General features: G+C 43.2%; 1 protein-coding gene across 1 annotated transcript in view; it reads right to left on the bottom strand.

Annotated features, from left to right (window-relative positions):
• The window catches only part of ABCC4 (ATP binding cassette subfamily C member 4 (PEL blood group)), a 212,260-nt gene that overhangs the window by 161,599 nt on the left and 24,965 nt on the right, over window positions 1-25,696 (bottom strand). The window contains exons 4-12 of the mRNA XM_014590934.2: window positions 18,546-18,635; window positions 17,044-17,207; window positions 15,799-15,924; window positions 13,623-13,872; window positions 9,357-9,458; window positions 7,325-7,414; window positions 5,059-5,250; window positions 1,354-1,448; window positions 756-842 (exon numbers count right to left, since the gene is read on the bottom strand). Coding sequence (XP_014446420.1) covers window positions 756-842; window positions 1,354-1,448; window positions 5,059-5,250; window positions 7,325-7,414; window positions 9,357-9,458; window positions 13,623-13,872; window positions 15,799-15,924; window positions 17,044-17,207; window positions 18,546-18,635 — 1,196 coding nt within the window. The remainder of the gene's footprint in view (window positions 1-755; window positions 843-1,353; window positions 1,449-5,058; window positions 5,251-7,324; window positions 7,415-9,356; window positions 9,459-13,622; window positions 13,873-15,798; window positions 15,925-17,043; window positions 17,208-18,545; window positions 18,636-25,696) is intronic.

Below are 25,696 nucleotides of genomic sequence, written 5' to 3'. Positions count from 1 at the left end.
GTCAACCACAATCCACCCCCATCCCACAGTCCCTGCTGTCTGCACTTGCCCTCCAGACTGTTCTATCTCCGAATGTTGCAATTCCTGCCACAGAGGGCAGACATCTGTAAAGATCTAATTCCAAATGCAAACTAACCCTACACATCTGTGGGTCGTAAATGTTCATTCTAGTAAGAATCCATGAAACAATACTGAATTCATGAAACTATACTTTGAAATGGAACAAATCATTCATAAATTCTAGACTTTATTAGCTATTTTCAAACCAAGAGATTAATAAGCTTTTCCATGGAAGGCTAGTGCTGGTACTGCACACCCCACTTTTAACGTACAAATACCAATGAAGGAGGAAAGGAACTGACAGCCAAGGACCAGGCGATGGAGTCCCATGCTTGGAATTAAAAATCGATTACCTTATCCCTCAGGTCTGGGTCCAGAAGAGATGATTTCCTGCCTAGGAACTGCAAGGTGGAGAAAATCACCTGCAGATTTGCTATCTAACTTCCTGGCTCCCTAAAGTATGTGCTCCCCGCACTTCGACACATGCAAATCGGAATCCTGCATGTTCTTACCTTGACCACGCCATTTCTGCAAAATTCCTCTAACATGCCCTGTCTGTGGTGGGGAGGGGAGGAAGGGAAAGGGACAGCAGAGCAAGAGAAGCTGAATTTTCTGAAGCCACATGGGCTTTCCTGAGCCAACGTGAAAAGGTTCTTGGAAAGGCAGCAATGTGAAAAAACCCAAAACGAACTCACAGTTCGAACAAGTGCCTGCTAACTTCTGCGTCGACTGCGCTGAGAGGATCATCCAAGAGGTAGATGTCGGCGTCCTGGTACACTGCTCTAGAAAACGAACGAGATCTCAGACGGAGAACACTCCTTTGGCTCAGTTATACCACACCGTTAGGCTGACAATGGTACCATAGGTATTGAATATCTACAGACTTTTTCTTGTCATTATTCCTAAAGAATGCAAGATTCCAGCTGTTTACGAAGCAGTTGTACTGTATCATAAGAAAATCTAGACATAACTTGAAGGCTAGGGGACGATTCATGTGATTTACGTGCATATATGGTGCCATGTTATGTAAGTTGCTTGAGTGCCCTCAGGTTTCAGCATCTGCAGGAGGTCCTGGAACCAATCGCCCGCAGCTACTGAGGGACAACTATACTTCACCCCTCCCCTTTCATCTAGGAAGCGTGACCCCATGTAACAACTTGGATGCTCATTCCAAGGGCCAGTGGAATAAGGCCAGCCTGGTGCCTGACACAGGACCCTACAGGCAAGGAGTGGGTTCTGTGCACGAGAACGGCACCCAAGACCTGTAGAGAATGTCACTGACACGCGACTTACCTGGCAAGGTTCACCCGTGCTTTCTGCCCTCCACTCAGTGTGGCTCCCCGATCCCCTATTACAGTCAGATCCCCATCCTCCAAAAGCTGTAAATCCTATATGGAGAAAAAAAATATGTAAGTAAGAGGAGAAATGGGACTTAAATGCGTTCTCCTACTGTCATCCTAAACTTAGTGCATTAGTTCTTCAGAAATACACATACACTTCACTGACAGCAATGAATATATTTCTTTGTAATTGAAGTACAACTTTAAAGCCTTTAGAAGAAGAACTCCAGCCGCATGGTAATATAGGCGCGGGACTCTGCAAGTGTCTGGGTGCACTGTGCAGTGTTTCACCAACTGCAAACTGAGGTGAGTAAGGAGGAAGACAACAAGAAATCGTGGCACAAGACGAAAAACTTATGGAGCTGACCTCAGAGACTAGTGGCTTAGAAAGCCAAATCCTAGGGAAATAAAATAATAATAATAATAATTTGAATAGAAAAGGGACCAGCAGTTAGCGTAATGACTATGTCGCTGGACTCCCATGTAGTTGACCGCGGTTCAAGTCCCGGACCCGGTGGCTTAAACTCATGGCAGGGGCATGAGCATACATGCCCAAGATCCCTAGAGGGGAAGGGATTGTGGTGTGGCCATCCCCTCTAGGGGTGATTTCTTGCTTTCTATCTCTCTGTATCTCTCTGCCTTTTTGGCAAACACATGCACCTAATAAGAAAAAAAACTCTCAAAAAAAAAAAAAGAAAGAAAGAAAGAAAGGAAGGAAGAAAGAAAGCCAAATCCTACATAGCTGATGCCAGTTCAAATCCTGATCACGGAAGCTTGGAAAGAACTCCCAGACATTTGTGTGTCCCCAAAATCTCAATATAATGAATATAATGAAGAAATGGGGGAAAAGGGATATAACTCAACGGGGGAGGGTTCTTTCTCCCCCACTTCTGTCTTTCTGTTGTTTCTTTCTGGAAAATGCATGTACCCTCCGGCAATCAAAAAAATAACAAGCATCATATATCTTTTTGTGCGTGCGTGTGTGTGTGTGTGTGTGTGTGTGTGTGTGTGTGGTGTGGTGGGTGTGTGAGAAAGACACAGAGAATTAATGCAAAGCAGGCCCTAGACAAATGGACACTGTCATTTTAAGAACTGTTTGTTTATTTATTTGTTTGTTTATTTTGCTATAGGGTGCAAGCACTCACCAGAGAGAAACAGAGATATCTTTTTGTGCGTGCGTGTGTGTGTGTGTGTGTGTGTGTGTGTGTGTGTGGTGTGGTGGGTGTGTGAGAAAGACACAGAGAATTAATGCAAAGCAGGCCCTAGACAAATGGACACTGTCATTTTAAGAACTGTTTGTTTATTTATTTGTTTGTTTATTTTGCTATAGGGTGCAAGCACTCACCAGAGAGAAACAGAGAGAGAAAGGGAAAGTGAGAAAGCACTCCGTAGAGGGGATGCCCACGCTGAAGTCCCATCTCCTCCTTTTCTCCTCTTGGGGTTTTGGGTATGCACACATGCCCAGCATGCCTTTCAAGCCACTGTGTCCACAACTCAAGCCACATAGTCAGCTACGTGGGATTCCAGCTGCCCCAAGCACCACACCACCACCAGCCGGCCTGGGAGCTATTCTTACCACAGTCCCTGTGCTTTACGCTTTATTGTTTTATACAACATAGATACCATTTAACAAGAATCTAGCTCATTATTGCTAACTTGATGTCGTTTAGGAAAATACACTATCTGTCATTAAGAATAACAGGAAAAAGCTTTAAGAGCCAATTAAACAAGCAATGTTTTTGTCCACATCATAAAATGCTACACATCCTATATAGTTTGTGATAGGTCATTGTTCAAGCAAGATTATATTCTTTCCTCTCCACCCTGGTGAAAAGCCATCCACTGTCACACCTTTGAAAGTCTCTGTGTGTTGGGGCAGAGAGGAGCTTTCTCATAGGGCATAAAGGAACAGCAGGAAGCCCAGGCCTCACTGGGGAGATCTTGGGGAGAGCCAGCTAACACCACTATTCACAGATTCATAGGACCCCAGAGGGTCAGGTGGCATTTATCAGTATATCAGCATTTACCTTTTCTCTTTGCTAACTTCTACTTTCCTTACAAAAGTACAATTAAACATCTGCCTTCCCATTTTTGAGAAATTCAATGACATTTATGGAAACAATCTCTCTCCAGATGAACTGATGCAGTATTAAAAAGAAATTGTTAAACATTTTGTTTTCGTTAGGGGACCAGCAGTTAGCATAATGGCTATGTCACTGAACTCCCATGTTGTCCACAGCATTTTGAGTTCCAGACCCGGTGGCTTAAATTCATGCCAGGTGTGGGGACATGCATGCATGCACAAGATCCCAAGATGAGAATGGAGAAGGGATTGCATCATGGTCAGCCCCCCTGGGGGTAGATTTCTCACTTTCTGTCTCTTTGTGTCTCTCTTGTCTTTCTGGTGAGCGCATGTGCCCTATAGCAAAAACTTCTTAAAAAAAAAAAAAAAAAAAAAAGTTGCAAAGCAAAAAGTAGCGAGTGAAATGTACAGGTTGAAAGGGACCTCCGAGGCTGACAGACCTCATCAGAAGTCTGTTCAGCCCAGTGGATCACAAGGTTTCCTCATGAGACAGCTAAGTGTAAACACTGACTGCAAAGTTACTGATATTCTGGAATTGGAGTCATTTTTTAAGGTATGATAAGGTGATGTTTCCCCCCAAAGGAGTTCTTATCATTCAGATGCTGAAATATTTGCAGATAAAATACTTTAAGATCTATAATCCGGTTCACAATAATGTGAGGTGGGGCTGACAGAGGAGAGAGAGAGAGAAAGAGACAAGCAAGATTAGCACCAGTCGGTGGTCACTGCAGCTGGAGCTTGGGTGTGGGGAGGTTCAGTGCACTACTCGCTCCACTTCTCAGGTATCTGTAATCCTGCTTTAAAAAAAGATGAGGGGCCAGCAGGTAGTGTGGTAGTTAAGGAGCTGGATTCCCACATGGCCAACCACAGCTCAAGTCTTAGACCTGAAGGCTTGAAAAATCACTCCAGGAGTCAGTGCATGCACGCACAAAATCCCAAGAGGAGGAGAGATTGCAGTGTGGCCACCCTCCCCCCATAGGGGTGAGTCTTTCCCTCTCTCTGTCTCTCTCACAGAAGTGCACATACATGCCCAATGGCAAAAACCTTAAATAAATAAATAGATAGATAACTTTAAAAAAAAGAGAATAAAACTTCACAGAACCAAAGAAATACCCCCCCAAAAAAGCATCCTGCTAACAGCAGTGTGTGTGTGTGTGTGTGTGTGTGTGTGTGTGTGTGTGTGTCTGCAGGCATGTGCATGCTTACCCAAAAACACCAGCTTAAAGTATTAAGAAATGATCAAAGAGGTTCAGAATTTTTAAAAAAGGCTTCATGCGCTGGATGCGAGAGCAGCAGTAAAATGCAATTCTCTACAAGGCTGACCCACATGGGAAGGTTCTGGGTTCACTTCCAGAGACCTCCCTAGTATGACCTGGGGCTGGCTGAAGCTGGAGGTGGATCACGGGGTCAAGACCCTGTCGGCAGTACTCTGTCTTTTTCTCTCTCTCTCTCTCTTGCTCAGGGAGGAAAATAAATTAATTAATTAAAGACAATTTTTCACAAGCCTTATTAGTTTACAATTTCTCCAACAGTACTTGAAATCTGAGTGCAGGAAATCTGTAAGTCCTCACTCACCTTTTTCAAAGCGCATGCCTTTATTACTTTTTCATATCGTTCCTTTTCATATTTCTTGCCAAATAAAATATTACTCCTCACAGTTCCTGAAAACACCCAGGGCTGCTGAGAAACATAGGCCATTCTTCCGTGCACGGTGACCAGCCCCTGACTCGGGGGCAGTTCCCTGAGCACAGCACTTAACAGCGATGACTGAAATGGAGGAGAAAACACATGTGTACAAGCAAAACTCAGGACGGAACGAGTTCATGCAATACAGCCGTGTCCGGCCTGGGGGTCTGACCAACATAATTCTTTCATTTAAAATAGGATAAAGTACAGCACTACAAGTTGAGATTAAAAAAATACAAATAACATTACTGGTCAATGTCAACAGTTTTAAAAAGACATAAAAGAGTGTTGGGCCAGCAGGTGACAGAGAAGTTAAAGCTCTGAATCCCAAAGGGCCAGCTGAGCTGTTCAAGTCTCCAACCCAGCGGCTTGGAAATCATGCCTGGCATGTGTGCCCAAGTTCCCAAGAGGAGAAGCGACTGAGGTATGGCCATACCCCTAGGGGCGATTTCTCATTTTCCTTCTTTATCTGTCTCCGGCAATGGCACACACTCTATAGCAAAACTGGGAGAAAAAAAATTTTAAAAGATGTAGCAATCCACTCTGTCCAAACGAGTTCTCCCAAAATAAAATGCTACTCAGAAACAAGGAAAACTGTGTGTAGCCACAGAGTAGCCCAGAATAATATGTATAGCATACATCTAAAATGCAAGGAATCGTTCTAATATCCAGGTTCCTCTGCTTGACAGTTATTTACTCCAGAAAGGCTGTAAGTAACCAACGTATCCTGGGCACGAGGAAGAGCTGTATTTGAAGGAACCCTGGTGTCAAGTTTCTGGAGGCAAAACTCCATCATAGAGAAGTAATCGCCCATGGCTTACGCAGCCTGAGTCGCGACGTCTGTATTTGGTTTGAGAATGTCCATGGCTCAGTGCATGCAGAAACTGGCTGACCGTCTTCCATAACACACCCATGACCTGTCTTTGTCTGCTGAGACGTGTGTTCATACAACAGAGCTGATACCATGTTTATCTCTGTTGCCCCAGAACCAGGAGCTTCCGGAGGCCAGATCCGTCGGGGTCTTGCGTGTTTGTGATTTTTGCTCCTAACACAGCGCCTCCACACGTGGCTGCATGTTTACTGCATGTGTGCTAATGTGACTTGGGTGGGCCATATGAGGAAATGACTTTACGACTTCCAGATGTCCAGCCTATAGCATGTAGTCTGTTCTGACAAAAAGACCCCCCCCCTCAGTCACTGCATCCTCAGCAACACTCACAGGAGCAACGTCCTTCCCAGAGATGTTGACTGCAACATGAAATGATCCCCATCATGCAACTTGAGGCACCAAGAGGAACAGAACTCATGTTGCCCAGATGGATTGGGCCATGGGACCATCCAGCAAAACCAATGTTCAGCCCCATAGCACAGTAATTAAGCCACATGCACAGGGAACCACATGGCCAACCTCAGTTGGAATCCTGGTCCAGAGAGCCAATTAAGCCACATGCACAGGGAACCAGAACCCACATGACCAACCTCAGTTGGAATCCTGGTCCAGAGAGCTTGAAAAACTTTGTAGGCATGTGTGTGTGTGTGTGTGTGTGTGTGTGCATGCACATATGTGCGAAGACACACATGCTGCAAAATCCTGACAGGATGAAGAAATGAAGGCAAAAGGACCAGGAATTGACTATCCCCGCTGAGCAGAGGGGGGAGCTCTGTCTATGGCAAGTGCACAGTGTGAAAATCCCCGCTGAGCGGAGGGGGGAGCTCTGTCTATGGCAAGTGCACACGCCCTTGGGTGATAACAGAAGCAAAAAACAAAAACAACCTAATGTTGCATACAACACACTGAAAAATGCCATTCCAGGTACACTGGCTCAAAATTGTGCTACAGGGAGGCCAGCAGGTGGCACAGTGGTTAAAATACTGGACTCCCATGCATTAAGTCTAGGACCCAGTGGCTTCAAATCACACTGAGTGTGTGTGTGCCCAAAATCCCCAAAAGAACAATGGAGGAGAAGGGACTGCGGTGTGGCTATCGCCCCTGAGGGGTGATTTCTCACTTTCGACCTCTTTGTCTCTTTGGCAAGCACACGTCCTATAACCAAAATCACTCAGAAAAATGATTGTGTTACACAGTTTGGGGCTCAACCCTAAGAATTTAAATCGGGATGTGGCGTGATCGAGACTGGAAAGCGTTTTAACTTACCTTTCCTGCGCCCACAGGTCCGATCACAGCTAACAATTCACCGGGTCTGACAGTGAAGGAAAGGCCTTGCAGGGTTGGGGTTTCTGATGCCTGCAAATTAGTTTACAAACACGTGTCCATTTCAATAAAGTAACACAAACCACTTCCGAGCCTGGAGAACATAATTCAGTAGTCACTGATACATGAGTTTAACCCACATAATTCTCTTTTCTATTTTAGGATGTTTTTCCAGCATCTTTTTCATCCCATCACATTTCTCTATGGGGATGTGAAGGAGTTCAGCAACGTCAATATTTAAGGAAGGTGTGTTCCCTTTAACCAGGTTTCCAGACGAACACAGTCCTTAACATCCAGAATTTAAATAATACAAATGAGAAGGCAGCTTTCTTGAAATGAAAACTTCTTGGCACACACCAACTTACTAAAATGATATTCTTCATAGAATATTCAGGATGGGAGGTTTTTAATCAGTTATTAAGTTTTCATTAGGACCCTTGGTTTTAATCTTCTATTTCACTGATGGCCACAAGGTGGCGGCCTAAGCACAGGCATTCCCAGCCCTTCCACTAATCCTGATTCTCGCTTGAAAAAAGAACGAATCTCGGTAGTGCTCAGCAAGCAAAAGGGCACTTTATATCATAAAGCCATTCTAGCCAAATGAATTCCCACAAGTCAGTGTTGTAGCTGGCCCTCTAAGTTAACGAGGACAATGAAAAGAATGAAGAATAAAGATCCGATCTCTATGGGATCACGGGTTGACATGATAAAGCCTATGTCTATTTCGCGGCATGCATTCCCTACCCTGAATAAACGTCACCTCGGCCTCACTGGGCAAGTGCCAAGCACACGAGGGTGGGGTGGGGAATAAGGTACTCATCGCACCACCACCAGAAACCACATTCCAGAGACTCTGGCTGGGATTCAGATACAGCTTCCTTAAATAGTGGAGTTGTTGAACCACTCCAAACCCCACAGAGAAATGCGATTGGATAAAAAGGACTCCAGTAAAAAGTCCTAAAATGTGAGAAACATGGGGGTCACATTCATGGAGCAATGACGATTGATGTTCTCCAATCCCAGGATAAAGAGATTTAAGGGTGTGTGTGTGTATTTTTTAACTTCCAGAGAGGCAGAGACAGAGAGGGAAAGGTGAAAGCATCCCCCATTAGGGCAGGGTCATGACAGCCCCTCTCCTCCATCCCTACATCCTGTCACGGCTTGGGGCACGCATGCACATACGCCCACTGTGGCTCTCAAACCAGTGGCGCTGGGATTCGAACTATGGTCAGTCATGTGCGATCCACTTCCCTTATGCACTAACCCATGGAGAAGGCCCTGTACGCTTTTACATCCTAAACGTCAAGAAAATTCTCAATAACTGCTCATGTTTAATAAAACGTTGTTTCTCCATTTATTCTTTCTTTCTTTTTTTTTTGAGAGGTTTTTGCTGTAGGGCGTGTGCGTTCGCCCAACAGTGGCTTTCCCACTTGTCCTAAGGAAGCCAGGTGTGGAAAAACGCTTGTGGCCTCACCAAGCCCCACCTGTCCACTTGCCACCTAGTGAACCCTGCAGTTAGGAATCCATGCGGCTCCTAAGCCTTCATGCCCTGGGCAGCTACCAATGCAGCCAGCAAGGTCCTGAGGCTTTGACCAGAGCCCCCAGCCGAAACTCACCTCAAAAACCGAACTCATGGGCTTTTCCTAACATCAAATAATTACGGTGAAACGGAACATGATGCCCCAAAGTCTCCATGGCAAGTTACAGCATATGTATGAGTTAACCCTTTCCACACTGAGCCCTGGTCTGTTTTCTTATTTAATGAGACCAAAAGTTTTCTTTTATAATGAGATAAAAAACAACTTGTCAAACACGTTATGCTGATTTCTTACACCTTGTACTCACGGTTGTCAATCTGACTCCTGATTTTAAGCATTTTTATGATCCATTTGGAGTAAATGATCTAGTGATATATTAAATCAATGTTGCCCTCGGTTTTATAGCAGTCACAACTTTGGCATAGAAGATGTGTTACCTTATCCCAAAAACCAGTGAAATCTTGCACATTTACGATCATTTTCCCATCCGATGGCAGCTGAGGGTTATGCTGGGGTATCTCATCAAGTAACAGGAAGTTCTAAAAAAAGGCAAAAGAAACAGATTATTTATACTGCTGAAACAAAAGCACAAATGAAAATCACAGGTTCCAGAGATTCTGCAATATAAAACTTTATATAGGCTACAGATCATTTTCCCCACCTGTATCTAAAGTACCGGTTCACATCAGAACATACTATATTTTTAATAAGTAAATAAAGGGACCAGCAGTTAGCGTAATGGCTATGTCGCTGAACTCCCACATGATCGACCGCGGTTCGCGTCCCGGACCCGGTGGCTTAAAACTCACGCCGGGCCCGTGTGTGTGCGTGCCCAAGATCTCGAGAGGAGAATGAAGGAGAAGGGATTATGGCGTGGCCATACTCCCCGGGGGGTGATTTCTCGCTTTCTGTCACTCTGTCTCTGTCTGTCTGGCGAGCGCATGCGTCCTATAGCAAAAACCTCTCAAAAAAAAAAAAAAAAGAAAGAAAAGAAAAATAAATCTTAAGTAAATAAAGGGCTCACGACCACAAGGCATTTATCTTTGCAATGTTCTGGACAAGTGCACTGGTTCCTTACTAAAGAAAAAATATTGCTGCAGAATTGACCATGGTTAGAACCTGGAGGCTTTTATTGTTTAACTTTTGTGTTACTAACAGTAAACACAGGGTTGGCAGGAAATGGTTTAGTAAATATTTATTGAATCCTCAGCAGATGGCAGATGCCATAAAAGATGCTCAGAGCACCACGATGAAGGCCATCCCCAGGACTTTGGGAATCTAGCCAGCACATTAGGGCAGGTGGGAGACATAATGCTAACAGTCAGCTCGGAAGGGAAGCCTCGCCGTGCCGTCTGTGTGCAGAGTCCTCTGCCGACTCGCTCTGCCCTCCTCCCCGCTCCTGTGTGTCAGATCAATACAGGACACCTTGTCATCAACTCTCACTCATATCATCCTTCTAAAGAAATGCTCAAGACAATATGCACTATATTCAAGCTGAGAAAAACCATGTTGTACACTGCAAAGATGTATAGCAATTAAATGTAATGATAAGTACATAATTTTTTTTTTAATAAAAAAGAAAGACATGCTCTCAGAGGCCAGACAGTCGTCATGGTGGTTGGGATGACTGGACCTCACATGGTCAACTGAATGGTTTGAGTCCCAGGCCTGGTGGTTTGAGAAACACAACAGTGCTTGTGTCCCCAAAATCCTGAGAAAGAAGAGAATGGAGGAAAAGGGATTGTGACGTGGCCGTCTTCCCTAGGGGGTCACTTTCACGTTCTGTTTCTATTTGTTTCAACTTCTCTCTCCCTCTCTCCAATAAGCATCTCTACCCTATAGAAAACAGAAGGAGGAGGGAAAAAAGGAGGAGGAAGAAGGGAGGGGCAGGAAGGAGGGGGAGAAGGATGGGGAGAGGAGTTGGGGAGGAGGAGGGCGACTCTCCAATTGGCTGCATGGTTTGGTGATGAAGAGAGTTGGATCCCATTTGGCCAACTACGCAGTTCAAATCCCAGATCCAGCATCTTGAAAAACATGCTAGGAGTGTGTGCAAGCCCTAAACCCAAAAAGGATGGGGAAATGGAGGAAGAGGGACTGTAGAGTGATCATACCTGATGGGGGAGTGAGTACCTTCTCTCTCTCTCTCTCTCTCTCTCTCTCTCTCTCTCATTCTGTCTCTCTCTCTCTCTGGTGAGCACACATGTGCTATGGCAAAAAACAAATACATATATACATACCTTCACTGAGTAATTAAGTTTGTCTCCATTAAAATGTATTTTATAAATTCTTTCCCAATCATTTGTCATTCTCCTTAATAAATGTCCACTCCTTGTCCACTCATTTTCCACACTAATTAGCAGCTACTCAATGCACTATAATGAAGTCCTGCCAACACACTATCCTTACATAATGATACAGAGGGAAACTCCCTCTTGCTCCTCAAATGCTAGATGGAATTCCATGAGGAAGTTACAGTGGCACAGAAATGGAATAAATAATGCACACATCGCCACCCCGGAATTTTGTACTGTGGCAGAAACTGTTGACTTCCTTCAAAATCTGTTCTCAGTCTTCAGTGGCAACAGAACCCCACGTTTAGCCAGTGCATGACATGCTGGGATCAGAACCACTCTCCCAGCCTCCAGCGCAGCGAGTGCAGGCACAAGGCCTGCGTTCAGACCAATGACCAATGGAAAGTGACAACAGCCGGGAATGTTCCATCTTGGTCAAGGTCACATAAAATAAAGAAGAAAGGAAGAGTCTGGTCTCATACTGTGAAACATCAGACAAGCCACAGAACCTGTAATGGGATGAATGGTTTGCCCCTCTCAATGTAGCTTGACTGTCTCCTCCAAAACTCACGAGCTGAAACTCAATGACCCATGTGATGGTATAAACAGGAGGGGCTTTTAAAAAGTGATGATCAAATAAATAAATAAAATAGTAAAGTTAAAATTAAAAAAATAAAAAAGGGGGCAAGCAGATGGCATGGTGGTTTAGGGAGCTGGACTCCCACGTGGCTGACTGTGGTTTGAGTCCCGAACACGGCAGCTTGTTTTCTCATGTTTTTACTCTCTCTCTCTCTCTGGTCAAATATAAAGAAATAAATAAAATAATAAAGTTAAAATTTAAAAAAAAAGGGGGGGGGAGATTGATCAGGCCAGAAAAGTGGCATAGTGATTAAGGAGCTGGACTCCCACATGGCCGACTGCAGTTTGAGTCCTGGACCCAGAGGCCTGAAAAATCGCACCAGGCATCCATGTTTGTGCCTGAAGTCCTGAGAGTAGAATGGAGGAGAAGGGATTGCAGTGTGGCCATTGCCCTAGAGAGTGGTTTCTCTCTGTCTCTCTCTGTTGAGAACATGTGCCCCATGACAAAAACCTTTAAAAAAAAATGATCAGCCATGAGGGGTGTTCCCTTGGGAATGAGACTGAGGCTCCTTATAAAAAGTCTTCAGTGTCCGGTTCTCTTGCCCTTCCACTTTCCGCCACATGATCGCCGTTTCCCCCCTTCCAAGGAAGGAACATTAAGACACTAGACAAGCAGACCTGCCTGTACCCTGATCTTGGACTTTCCAGCCTCCAGAACCATGAGAAATAAATTTCTGTTCCCTAAAAATTACCCAGTCTGTAATATTTCATTACAACAGTACAGATACCCCTCAGAAGTATATTGAAGTCCCCAGTAACCTCAGTACCTTGAAAAGTAAGTTTAATTTGGAAATAGGATTGTGGCAGATATACTCAATTAAGAGAAGGCCACATTGGAGCGTGGCAAACCCTAAATCTAACGTGACTGATGTGCTTGTATGAAAAGAAGACAGATACACAGAACAAGAATCAGCCATGTGAGAGGGGAGACAGAGACTGAAGTGACACGGTTATAAGCCAAAGACGGCTCACCACCACTGGAAGCTGGAAGAGGTGAGAAAGGATCCCGCCCCTTTAAAGGTTCCAGAAGGCACAAGGCCTTACCAGCATGTCTATTTCAGACTTTCAGTTTCCGGAAGTGTGAGAATAACTGTTGTTTCAAGCCATCCGGTTTGCAGGAGTTTCTTACTATATACCTAGGAAACCTCACAGATCCTCACAAGGACTTTTGCACAAGAGAAAAATAAACTACCTCATGTACAGCTGTTACACGGGTATTTTAGAATTCACAGGCAAACACAACCCTAACTAAAGTAGGAAGCAACTAAAATAAGCATGTGCAAATCTCTAAGGACAACACTCACACAAGACGACTACTCGAAAATTTGTGAACACTCTTTAAGTCCTTAAAATCTATCACAACAAAGTTACCAGCTTGATTATAATGCTCTATTTCGAAAGAACTGATAAAAACTGAAAATGAAAATGTTGCTCCATGTACGAAAAAGAAAGTAGGTTCCTACGCATTTCTCTCAAAGCCCAGCAAGCCTCAGACACTTCCCTGTTCACTCATTCCCTCCCTCATCCACCCCCCAGGCCAAACGGAGAACCCAGTTAATGCTAGGTACGGGGGCTGGCCCATAGCATCGCAGTTAAGTGCTCTGCCGAGGAAGCTGGATCCCACATGGCCAACCAGGACTTGAGTGCTGGCCCCAGCAACCTGAAAAACATAATGGGTATGCGTGCGTGTGCCCAGGATTCTGTAACACTACACAAAAGGAGGCAACATGTCACTTAAAGACAACTACGACTTCAAAACATTTGCTACCAAACCTTGATTCTTCTAATGCTGACGACTGACTCTGACACCCTCTCAATGGCCGAGGGGAAGAACAGGGTGACCGTCAACCGCACAGCCCCATACAGCGTCACTGCCACAAACACACGGCTGGCTGTGATCACGTTGCCAAGGAGCACATAGGTCGTGAAGGTCACAAACACGATGATTTTGCTTGCCACGAAAAATGATGCCAAATTCATCCCTCTGAGGTAGGAACTCCTCAGAATCTTGGAAATTTCCTTCCTAAAAACAAAAGTAGAATTCAAGTTTTTAAAGAAAGCATCGATCTCAACATCATGGAATTAAATGCCTTTTGCATGTGGCCCTTCTGGGCAGAGGGGACAGAGATTAAGATAAATCAGTGAACGCGCTCTCTCTCTTTTCCTTAAAGTTTTTGACATGAGGTGCATGTGCTCACCAGAGACCGAGAGACAAAGAGAGGGAAAGTGAGAAATCACTTCCCAGGAGGGTGGCCACATGGCAATCCCCTCTCGTCCATTCCCCTCTTGGTATTTTGGACATGCACACACATGCCCAGTGTGATTTTCAAGCCACCAGGTCTAGGCCTGGAACCATGGTCGGCCATGTGGGAGTCCACACCTTAATCACCACGCCACCTTCTGGCCCCAATATAAACCATCTCTTATGTTGTGCAAATATTTGAAAGCAGCCACTTGCTTCCATGCAAGGAACACACAGACCACTGGATAATCACTTCACTCATCCAATGAAATGATACTCAATGTCACAGTTTGACAATTTGGGCCAGTCGGTCTGGATTTGGACCTTCATTCAACAAATATTTGTAAACATGAGTCCTGTGCCAGGGCCGTCACTAATGACAAGGATGAATGTCCTGCCCCTTCCATTAGCTTATGAAAACATGAGAAGAGAATAAACAATGCCATAATGGTGAGACTCTAACACATGAGACAGAAGTAGCCGGCAAACACAGGACCAGGTGGGAGAACAGACATGGCTCAGGTAACGCGGAGTAGTCGAGTCAAGGAGGTGGCACAAGTGGCAGAGGCCAGACAAGAGTGAAAGAAAAGGGTGCACGGGAAGGATCAGAAGGCCTGCAACGGGGCAGAGGTGAGGCGCAGCCACGTGCTACTGGGGAATTCTAAGAAGTATCAAGTGCTAGAATGCAAAAACTAATCAAATATTTAAATCAAATCCCTCGGATTTCCCAAAAACATAAAGCAAAACAAAAGGGAACAGCATCCAAAGCTTCATTTGGAATGGATAATACCAATTCACATAGATTTTGGCCTAATGTAAGTATTGCCATTTGTGCTACAGTAATATAAACTATATTGATGTTTTCAAATTCTAATGTCTTAAGATTCTGGGGGCGTTGGGGATTTGAGATATTCAGAAGTATTTTGCCTTTCGTTTGCATATTAGCAAGCAGCAAATATACTTTTTGCTTTCAGAAAATGCCAAATGAGGGACCAGTAGATGGCGTAATGGTCACATTACTGGAATCCCACAGAGTTGGCCACGTGTTGAGTCCCAGACTCAGCAGCTTAAAACTCAAACTGGGCATGTGTACGTACATGCCCAAAATCCCAAGAAGATGATGAAGAAGAAGGGATTGATGTGTGGCCATTCCCTGGGGCTGATTTCTCTCTTTCTGTCCCTCTGACTCTCAGGCAAGTGCACACACACTACAGCAAGAAAATCTCTCTCAAAAAGAAAATGGGGGAACCAGCAGTTAGCGTAATGGCTATGTCACTGGACTCCCATGTAGTCAACCGCGGTTCGCGTCCCGGACCCAGTGGCTTAAAACTCACGCCGGGCGCGTGTGCGTGCGTGCCCAGGATCCCGAGAGGAGAATGGAGGAGAAGGGACTGCGGTGTGACCATCCTCCCTGGGGGGTGATTTCTCGCTTTCTGTCTCTCTGTTTCTCTCTGTCTGGCGAGCGCACACGCCCTATAGCGAGAAAACCTCTCCCAAAAGAAAGAAAGAAAGAAAGAAAATGGCAAATAGAATACCAACATAAAAGGCTACCCTATTCTGTTCTACCTTCCCCTGCTGCCATACGGGGAAGTGGGTAGACTGCATTTAAGTTCACTCTAAAGTGAAAGCATACATTTCCAAAACTACTCAGTAAAAATAGGAAATAGAGAAATACAAAAACATGGTACGATTTATACAAAAACTCACCTCCTCAGACTGGTAATCAGGTCTGCAAAAGACTTTTCCCAGGCATACATCTTTATTATTCTTATGCCAGTGACGACTTCATTCATGGTCCTGATCCTGATGTCAGTGAAAGTTGCAGTCTTACTCCTACAGGGGACAGACACGAGAGATAGCCAGAGTGATCACAGCCTAATGCTCCTTATCAGCAGCGGGCACAGAGACCACGGCCCAGATGATTCCCTACGGCTGCTCTGCACCGACAACACAGACACATCCTACTCGAAATACAAATGGGAAGACTTCAACTAGGAAGTCAACAATTTATCCCCGCTCAGTAAGTATTTTGGAGAAGGTGCAATATCTGCTGAGGAAAACACGAAAATAAGTCAGATATAAACCGTCACCTCAAGCTCACAGGTGGGAGGGAAGGAGTCCACTGGAACCTCACAGTGCAGTCGGCAGAGGTGTAGTAAGATAGGAAGAAAGTGTTGGAGACCAGAAAAGGAAGGGCTGTTGATTCTATTGGTTAAGAAGAAAGCAAAAAGCTTCAGAGTACTAGAAGAATATGAACAAGGTCTTAAAGGTTTAAAAAAAAAAAAAAATTTTAACAATGTCTTAAAGGTTTTAAAAAAAAAAAAAAAAAGCAATTGCAGAGAGAAAAGAGGGGAAGGAAAATTCAAAGTAGAGAGAATACCACGAGCAAAGGCACAGAAGAGGACTCAAACTATGGTCGGCCATGTGGGACCAGCACCTTAACCACCATGCCACCTGCTGGTCCATGGGTGCTGTATCTTTGTGTGTTTGTGTCTCTCACTCATGGAACAAATAAATATATTTTTTTTAAAATAATCAAATTCACTGGTTTACTTGGTTCTTTAAAAAGAAAAGGCACACATAACAATCATGAAAAAAGCTCGAACAACAACACAGGCCTAAACTGGACCTCTAATCTATCATTATTTTATGTGCATAATAAATAACCCCATATGTGTGAATTCTGACAAGGACACCCCTTACTGAGGCTACATACACTGCCTGCCATCTAGTTGGCAGGGGCCACTGAGCACCTTTCCCTTTGCCCCATAAGAGTAGCTTAAGGATGGAGCCCCCAGGGGCGAAACTTAAAAAGCCTGCAACATAAATGCAAAGAAGAGATTTTAATATTTTACAATTAATTTTGTTATGTTGTTTCTGAACAAAAGCATCTAGCATCACGTGGATGTCACCAAATACACGTGACATTTTTCAAACCACTGTTTCTCTTACCGCAGTGAGGAAAACAACTTCCCGATACAGCTTTGCAAAGGCAGAAGAACAAGTAGAACGGCCATCCCGGCGAGACATGATATTCCTATTTCCATCCAGAGCAGGGCAGTCACCGCAATAGCTTGCAGTGGTCCTGCCCATAGGAAGTGTAAAAAGATTGTTACCTGCAAAGGAAAAGACGCAGCATTCTGAAGGCTACATGACAACAAAACCAATGGGAACTCAGAAGAGAAACAACCAACTTGAAAGGAGCAGGCAGGAGCCTAAGCAGAACAATCGGAGCGGGCTTTAAGCCTCCTGGAGCAGAAACCTAAAGTGTCTCTCTCCTTACCCACCAGAGGGCTGAAGACCATTTACAGCAACCAATCATGGGTCGACAAGTTATTTCATGTAACACCCAGCTGTAGTTCAGAAGTCTGTGTTACACATTTTTACACTCCCTCCCTTTTCTGACTCTTTTTTTTTTTTCTTAGAGAAAAATTTAAATTTCATTATGGTAGGCAGTGTGGCGGTTAAGGATGCTGGACTCCCACATGGTCGACCATGGTTTGAGTCCCAGACCTGGCAGCTAGTTTTCTCATTTTCTCTCTCTCTCTCTCCCCCTAATCTCTCTTCCTCTCTCTCTCTCTCACTGTCTGGTCAAATATAAATTAATTAACTGATTAACTAATTGTAAAAAGAAAGTAATCCAGAACCAGCAGATGGCATAATGGTTATGTTGCCTAGCTCCGATGAGCTGAGCACTTCCCAGAACTCTTTCTTGTCACAAAATCCAGTCCCCATCTCCACTGGGGCTCCCTAGCACCCAAGAAAAGCCGGAATCATGGTGCCCACCACATTCTCCAGCAATTACTTGTTTATTTATCTTCCCAACACAGCTGTGAGCTTCAGTGCAGAAATCAGGTCTCATTTATCCCTGACACTGAGTTGGGGCCTTAGTTTTCTAGTTCTTAGAACTAGAGATCTGATCAACAGTGAGGATGCCCTGGATAATGTATACACCCCATCAGATCATTATAAACACATGGCTGTGTGGACAAGGAGAAAAGTGCGTTACTTCTGGCTGGGATACCCACTGGCATTAGTAAACAATGGCTTTCTATGTACCAGGCACCCTATTGGGCACAGGGGAAAAAATCAGCCCTGCCCACCAGGAGATCATGATCAAGAGGACGGGAAGGGCAATCCCGTCCAAATCCTTTCACCGAGCACTAAGTTAAGACGGGATGTTAAAGGAGGAGCATTAGGTACATTGAACCAAGTAGAGCAGGAACGCTGTTATTTAGTACTGCTGCACGTCGGAGGTAATATCAGAAACACAAACTCGAATCTATAGGACAAACACGTAATTACATCAAAGTCACACACAGAAGTGAGAGAAGAATCAAAAGTACTCCCGTCTTTTGTCCTTGAGAGAAGTTGCCTTGCGCCCAAAATTGGCATCTAAGATAACCGGAACACAAAGGGCATGAGCTAAAAAGGATCCCCTCCATACAGCTTACCTGATCAAACTTGTTCACATCGTTGGACAATAGATTGACTATCTGGCCCGTGGTTGTCTTCCCCATGGCCGAGTTACTAAGACGAAGTGCCTGAATAAAGAAGAAGAACAGTGAATGTGTTCCGCAGTGACACGAAGTCACACTTAGAAAACAGCAGGACTGAGCTCACTCCTGTGAGATCCTGTGTGATGGAAAGGCAAGGAGAACCCGTGACGGAGCTCTGAGGATTGGCACCAGCTCCTAAAGTCTACAAGGACGGCAAAGGAAGGAAGAGGAAGTAGGAAACAAACCTCCATCGTGGTTTCTAATGGATCTGGATACGTCCAGTGTCCAAAAAGGAGGTAAGTTTAGACAAGGGCCAACTGAAGTAATTTTGAGCCAAATTACATCAGAGTGGAGATGTTGCCTGAGCAAAACAAACATCTAAACAAACAAAAGATCTGGAATTAGTCGTTCATTACCTGAGGGACATTTGATCACTGAGGGGTCTATAAATGGAAAGGACCCTTGGCCCCGCCTAGATCATAGGATCTCAATAAGAATGGAATGACAGATACAGGGTATCTACTCAGTGAAGGATATCAGGTGCCCGAGGAGACACGACTGTTGGTGGGTCGTATGTTCCTGACGTAAGAGACAGGACAGGATACGTGCACGAACGTGTGGATTTCAAGCATGCACTGGGTAAGTACGGCAGGTCGGAGAACTGGGAAGGTGGTAAGTGAGGGACACCGAGAGTGGGAAAGACCTTGGAGGACGAACACGTGTAACTCCGTGGAGAGATGGAAAGTGTTCTGCAGGTCAAACAGCACAAGTAGAACACAGAGCAGGGGAAGCGAGTAGGCTACAGAGTAAAACAACACTGGAAACTGGCAAGGAATGTGGACTGGGAAGGAGCTACGACACTGGAAAGGAATACGGAACGGATATGTCTTTCCCCCAAGTTAGAGTGAGAAACTCAACTTTAGGAAAATTAAGCAGTAGAAGCATTTGGCTGGGAGATTCCCAGAAGAGAGAGATGGAGCTGCTGCAGTAAGTACTCCAGGCCAGAGGACGCAAGATGGTCAACTAAGGATGTGTGAATGGAAGAGAAGGGCTACATGGAAGGGAAAACACTTTGAAAGGTAAAAAATCCTATGCAAATACAACTGAATCAACCCCAAAATAGAAAAAGAGAGAGACTGACTCACTCCTACAAGGAAGAACTAGAACTTATTGTGACTTAATATTGAAAGCTAGCTTAAAAATATATTTAAAGCCAATGCTGCATTCAAATTCATGTTAATCCTAGAGGCAGAAAATATATGGTATATATTTTTAATTTTATTTTATTTATTCATTCTTTCTTTTATTCATTTATTTTTTTGCCACAGGGAGTCTTTGCTTCCTGGAGACAGACAGAGAAAGACAAAGGAAAAGTGAGAAATATTGAAAGCTAGCTTAAAAATATATTTAAAGCCAATGCTGCATTCAAATTCATGTTAATCCTAGAGGCAGAAAATATATGGTATATATTTTTAATTTTATTTTATTTATTCATTCTTTCTTTTATTCATTTATTTTTTTGCCACAGGGAGTCTTTGCTTCCTGGAGACAGACAGAGAAAGACAAAGGAAAAGTGAGAAATCACCCCCACATTCATTTATTTTTTTGTCACAGGGAGTTTTTGCTTTCTGGAGACTGACAGAGAAAGACAAAGGAAAAGTGAGAAATCACCCCCACCCTAGGGGAATGGCCACACTAATTCCTTCTACAGTCTCCCCTCAGATTTTGGGAATGCATAGGCACAGGCAGATATGTGTCTCAAGCCAGTGGGTCCAAGACTCAAACCATGGAGTTGGCCATGTGGGATCCAGCGTCTTAAACACCATGCCACCTGCTGGCCCTAAGCGTTATATATTTTTAAGGAGTAGATATTTGATGCCTAATTTTAACAATTAAAATAATAATGATGCAGAACCAGGGCTAGCCAGGCTCCAACAGGCAGGTTCATCTCTGCTGCCCTGCACCATCTGAGTCCAGCTAGACAGCGGTGAAGCTCCCCCAGCAAGGCCAGTACCCCACCACAACCCGAATCCAGGGCTAGCCAGGTAGGAAAAGAACTGCATTTCCCTCTTCCTTATTTCTGTCCCTCCAACGTTTTTTCCCTCTTCTTCAAGCAAAAAAAAAAAAAAAGGGCAGCTTTTCTATCCCCTTTTTTGTGCTTTTAACTTGTTAATTTCTTTCTCTTCCTCTCACCTAGGTCAGTAACCAAAAGGCAGGTCCATGTCTGCTTTCCTGCACATTTTTAGTTTTTAACTCTTTTTTATTTTCTGTGGTATCTTTTTTTCTTCTCCTTCTGTTCTAGTTCTTTCTCTTTCTTCCTATTTCTTTACTTTTTCTTCCCATATCTGCTTTCCTTTTCTTCCTATTTCGTTGTTTCTTCCTATTGCTGTTTTCTACTCTATTTTTCTTTTTCTTTGCTTTACTATTTTTATTACTAAACCCTTATCCACTGCGTAGAGAAGCCTAGGTACATGGTAACCACACATCTGAATATTGGGAGTTTTAGAGAATTCTTTGCCCCTCACTGTACTGGTTGCAAAAAGCGAGAAACTCTCCTTCATAAATCCAATTTCAAAACTCCTCTTGTGATCCCTACATGGAAGGACACAGTAGAAGGGAGAAAATAGCACTGAATTATGGCACAGTTAGGGAAACATACGCACTCACACCCACAAACTCCTTCTCCTGTAAATTAGCCAAAGGTGAATAAAATACCAATAACCAAAAATTATGAAGAGAGCTCCAAGGATAAGAGAACCAAGTAATACACCACCCGCAAGGGACCACACTAACTCGTCTCCAACTAGGGAAATATTAGAGAATATTACTAAAATGTCAGAAAAAGAATTTAGAGCATTCATGATAACGAAATTCTATGAGATTTAAGAGAAAAGAGACATTGAGCTCCAAGAGATGAGGAAGTCCTTCTACAATATGAAAGAAAAACTGGACACCACAAAAAAACAAAAAACATGAATCACGGGAACAGCAGTTGGCCTAATGGATATGTCGCTGGACTCCCATGTAGTTGACCACAGTTCACGTCCCAGACCCGGTGGCTTAAAACTCACACTGGGCAAGTGTGTGTGTGTGCCCAAGATCCTGAGAGGAGAATGGAGGAGAAGGGATTGCGATGTGGCCATACCCTTGGGGGGTGGTTTTTCACTTTCTATATCTCTGTCTCTGTCTTTCTGGTGAGCGCATGTGTCCCATAGCAAAAACCTCTCTCCCCTGCCCCTCCCAAAAAAAAGAAAAGAAAAGAAAAACAAACTCTATCATGGAGATTCCTCAAAGACCTTCAAATAGAACTACCATATGACCAAGCAATTCCACTCCTGGAAAAGTGTGTACAACCATCTCATTTCACTGGGAAAGTGTAAAATATTAAATGACTCTTCGGGAGGAAATCGGGCCTATCAGAAGCTTTCAAGTCTGTATATTCTAGATAACTACTGTGCAAAGGACACTACCTCAGTCACCTATGTGACCACGCCTCGCAGGGTGCCCAGATGGTCCTGCTTTGGGATTCATCCTTCCATTTTATTACCCCTTGCTGTTGGGTTATCAGTTGTACCTTCAAACTCTATCAAAGATCTCAGGCATGGTGGTGCCCGCCCTATGGCAAACCCTATCAGAGATCTCATCACTACCAACGCCTATAGACCAAGCTATGTCTTAATCCTATTGTAAAGTCAGAGCAAATAGGTTCTGAGTAAGCACCTCAGACTTTCGGGGAAGGAACAAGTGCTCATGGTAGCTTTCATTCATTTTTGGCTGCTGTCCTGGTTCATGGCCCCACCCAGGGTTGTACCTATTGGATAATGCAGCTTCCAGGTTAACCTGGTATTACTGCATCAGGCAACTGGAACGAGTATGCTTATCTCCCTTGAAGCAGAAAATTGCTTGTATTTTTCCAGTACTGTTGACCAGAGTTGCTTAGTAAAACTGCTACACCTACTTTCATAATTGCATAATTGAATGCCATCAGTCTCTCTGTGTGATGGGAGGACCTCCCTTCCCATGCTGGGTAAAGATGCCACAGAGTTAAGCATGCTTCCTCTACACTCCTGTAGCAGAAGAAAGCTTGGCTTGAAATCCACACAAAGTCAACAACCTGCAGTTCCACTTCCTTCTGAAGTTTTTTGGGTTTGGTATTATTTTCTTTTGCCTGGATTATTTTTTAAATATCACTTTTAAATTGACATATAATGACTGCACATACTGATGGAATGGGTATGTACATTGCCTTCATGTGATCATTAAACATTGCTTGATTTGTTTATGGTAGCATGCAGCTAGAAAGTTCTAGCTAGAAATGGATTATTATCTGTTGATAATGACATGTATAGTATCCGCAACTGGACTGGTATGAAGTGTATTCATGTTGTAAAATTCACTTTACAAGCTAAGTGATGTATAGTGATTGAATATATAAAAGAAATTAAAATAAAATAAAATACATTTTTTTAAAAAGGGGGAAAAAAAAGAAAATTCTCTGTAAGCTTCAAAGGATTTGGCCTTTACCTCCTGAGGTACCAGATAGCTTTCTTCGAATTCCATTGCTATTATTTTACTATTTTATCACTATGACCTACTGGAGTCAAAAGCCCAGAAATTTTTCAGAGTTGAGGAGCCAGGTACAGCCTTGTGGATGAGTGATGCTCTGAGCATGAGGGCCACAATGTAGATCCCCAAAACTACTCCAGGTTGGGGAAGGAGCCTATGGTACCGCTTTGAGGTCAGGCTGAGAATCAGATACTGGTGGCTTCTGAAAATCCAAGAACCCTGAATTAGTTAGGAGAGTTTCTCCTCATCCCTCACCTCACACCTTCAGAGGATCCCTGAGGGTAGGCCTCCAAATGGTCCCTGAGCTCTAGAGCCCTAGCAGTATGAAGTCCATGGGGCATGGCCAGGCCCCTCAACCCAACCACACTGCAAATGCTATACAGAGTGCCCTGCCAGTAGCTAGTAAAGATAAGATGCAAATGCAAAACACTACTCCCCACTACAGAGACCTGAGATGACCCCAATAGTGGGGAACATTTTAGAAAACAGATCCACAGAACTAAAAATAGGGGCTCTGATGACTAAAGGGGTACTCAAAATGTATTATTATACGAAAATCACTACAATTTAATTAATAAATTCTATCGATACCTACAGAAAGAATATGCAATATGATCTGATGTAGGCACATCTCCACATAATGACTCAAACATCCCTAACCCAGATCAATGATATGGCTGAGTGGTTACGTTGCTGGACTATCCACAGAACTAAAAATAGGGGCTCTGATGACTAAAGGAGTACTCAAAATGTATTACTATACGAAAATCACTACAATTTAATTAATAAATTCTATCGATACCTACAGAAAGAATATGCAATATGATCTGATGGTAGGCACATCCCCACATAATGACTCAAACATCCCTAACCCAGATCAATGATATGGCTGAGTGGTTACGTTGCTGGACTCCCATACGGTTTGAGCCCCGGACGCAGCCATTTGAAACTCACTCCAGGTACCTGTATGTGTAAGAATAAGAAATCCCATCTAAAACAGACTTACTCTAAACTTACCCTAGAAAAAATTAAAACCACATCATAATAGAACCCACAAAGGACATAGAGTTTGAAGGTGGAATCCCACTAAGTTAGAGAAACTTGGAAAACATATTCTTTTTAAGTTAACTTTAAATTTTATTTTATGATTTCTTATTTACATTTAATGTTCTATATCTTTATGGCATACGATATGGTTTTTCAAAGCATGCATGTGGTGTGTGATAATCAACATCTTAGGATTTCCAAAATTCTGTCCTAACAAAGCATAAAACCAAGCCTACACTAGAGTTTGAAGTGATCGGTCAGTCATTAAGTTGTTTACTAGTATGAATTTCAACACTCTTCAGAAAACTATCAGAACACAGTACTACAATGTAGCATTTACACTAATGTACAATTTTAAAATAGTACATGTGTAAGAAACTGTAACTCATAGAAAATAAGAACACAGTCTTTATAATAAAGAAGTGGTAGCCCCAAACATATAAATAACACTAATAAAAGCAAACTCAAGTTGGGCTAAATATTGGCAAAAGATTTAAATATATTTTAATATATGGGAAAGGTTACCAAAATACATTCTAAGAATTAAAGGGAAATACAGTAAAGACATGGAGATTATCACCCCAGAAGTACAAAATATAGTGTCTCATGGACAGTCTGGAACCAAAAAGTACACACTAAAATGAAAATTATTACAACCTGGCCTGAGCCGTAGTATGGAAGATACTGATAATAAAGAAGACTCAATAAAGGTAAAAAAATTTTGAAGGGCCTGTAAGATGATTGTAAATGCTCTAACACGTAATAGCAGTACCAGAAAGATAAGAATGAGAGAACAGGTCAGAAAATAAATTTTAAAGGACATAATGATTAAATAGCATCCCAAATTTAATGATAAAGAATAAAAATTTCAAAAAGTTCAGCAAACCCCAAGAAGTAAAGATACCAAGGGGGTTAAAAAAAAAAAAATCATACCTAGGATCATCATCTCTCTTCTGAAACATTTTTCAAGAGAAAAAAAATTTAACCAACCAATTGGGGGAAATGTAACATTATGTACAGTGGGTAAAAGATAAAAATTACAACCAAGTTTACATCAGAAATAATAGAGTCTGGGAGACAAAGGAAGAACATCTTTGAAGTAGAGCAACACAGTAACAGGATGAACACCACCAGTCAACAACCTAGAATTTAATATCCAGCAAACATATATTTGAAAACACAGATCTCCTGATAAATAAAAACTGAGTAAATTCATCACCTACAGATCTATACGACCAAAAAAAAAGAGGAAAAATGTTTCTCAGGCTAAAAAATAATTATACCAGGGGCAGCCCAGGGAGTGATGGTTAAGGTATGTGGGTACCACACAGCTGACTACACAAGTCAAGTCCCGGACCAGGCTGCTTTGATAAAACATTATGGGGTGAGTATGCATGCATGCCCAGAATTCCAAAAGAAGACAGAAACAGAAGAGAAGGGATTGTGGTGTGACCATTCCTCATGGAAGATGTTTTCTCACTTTCCCTATTTCT

The sequence above is a fragment of the Tupaia chinensis genome, unplaced genomic scaffold (genome assembly GCF_000334495.1).
Source record: "Tupaia chinensis unplaced genomic scaffold, TupChi_1.0 Scaffold000503_1, whole genome shotgun sequence".
In the NCBI taxonomy this organism is placed as follows: domain Eukaryota; kingdom Metazoa; phylum Chordata; class Mammalia; order Scandentia; family Tupaiidae; genus Tupaia; species Tupaia belangeri.
Note: the sequence above shows the minus strand (reverse complement) of the source record. Positions and strands in the feature narration are given on the sequence as shown.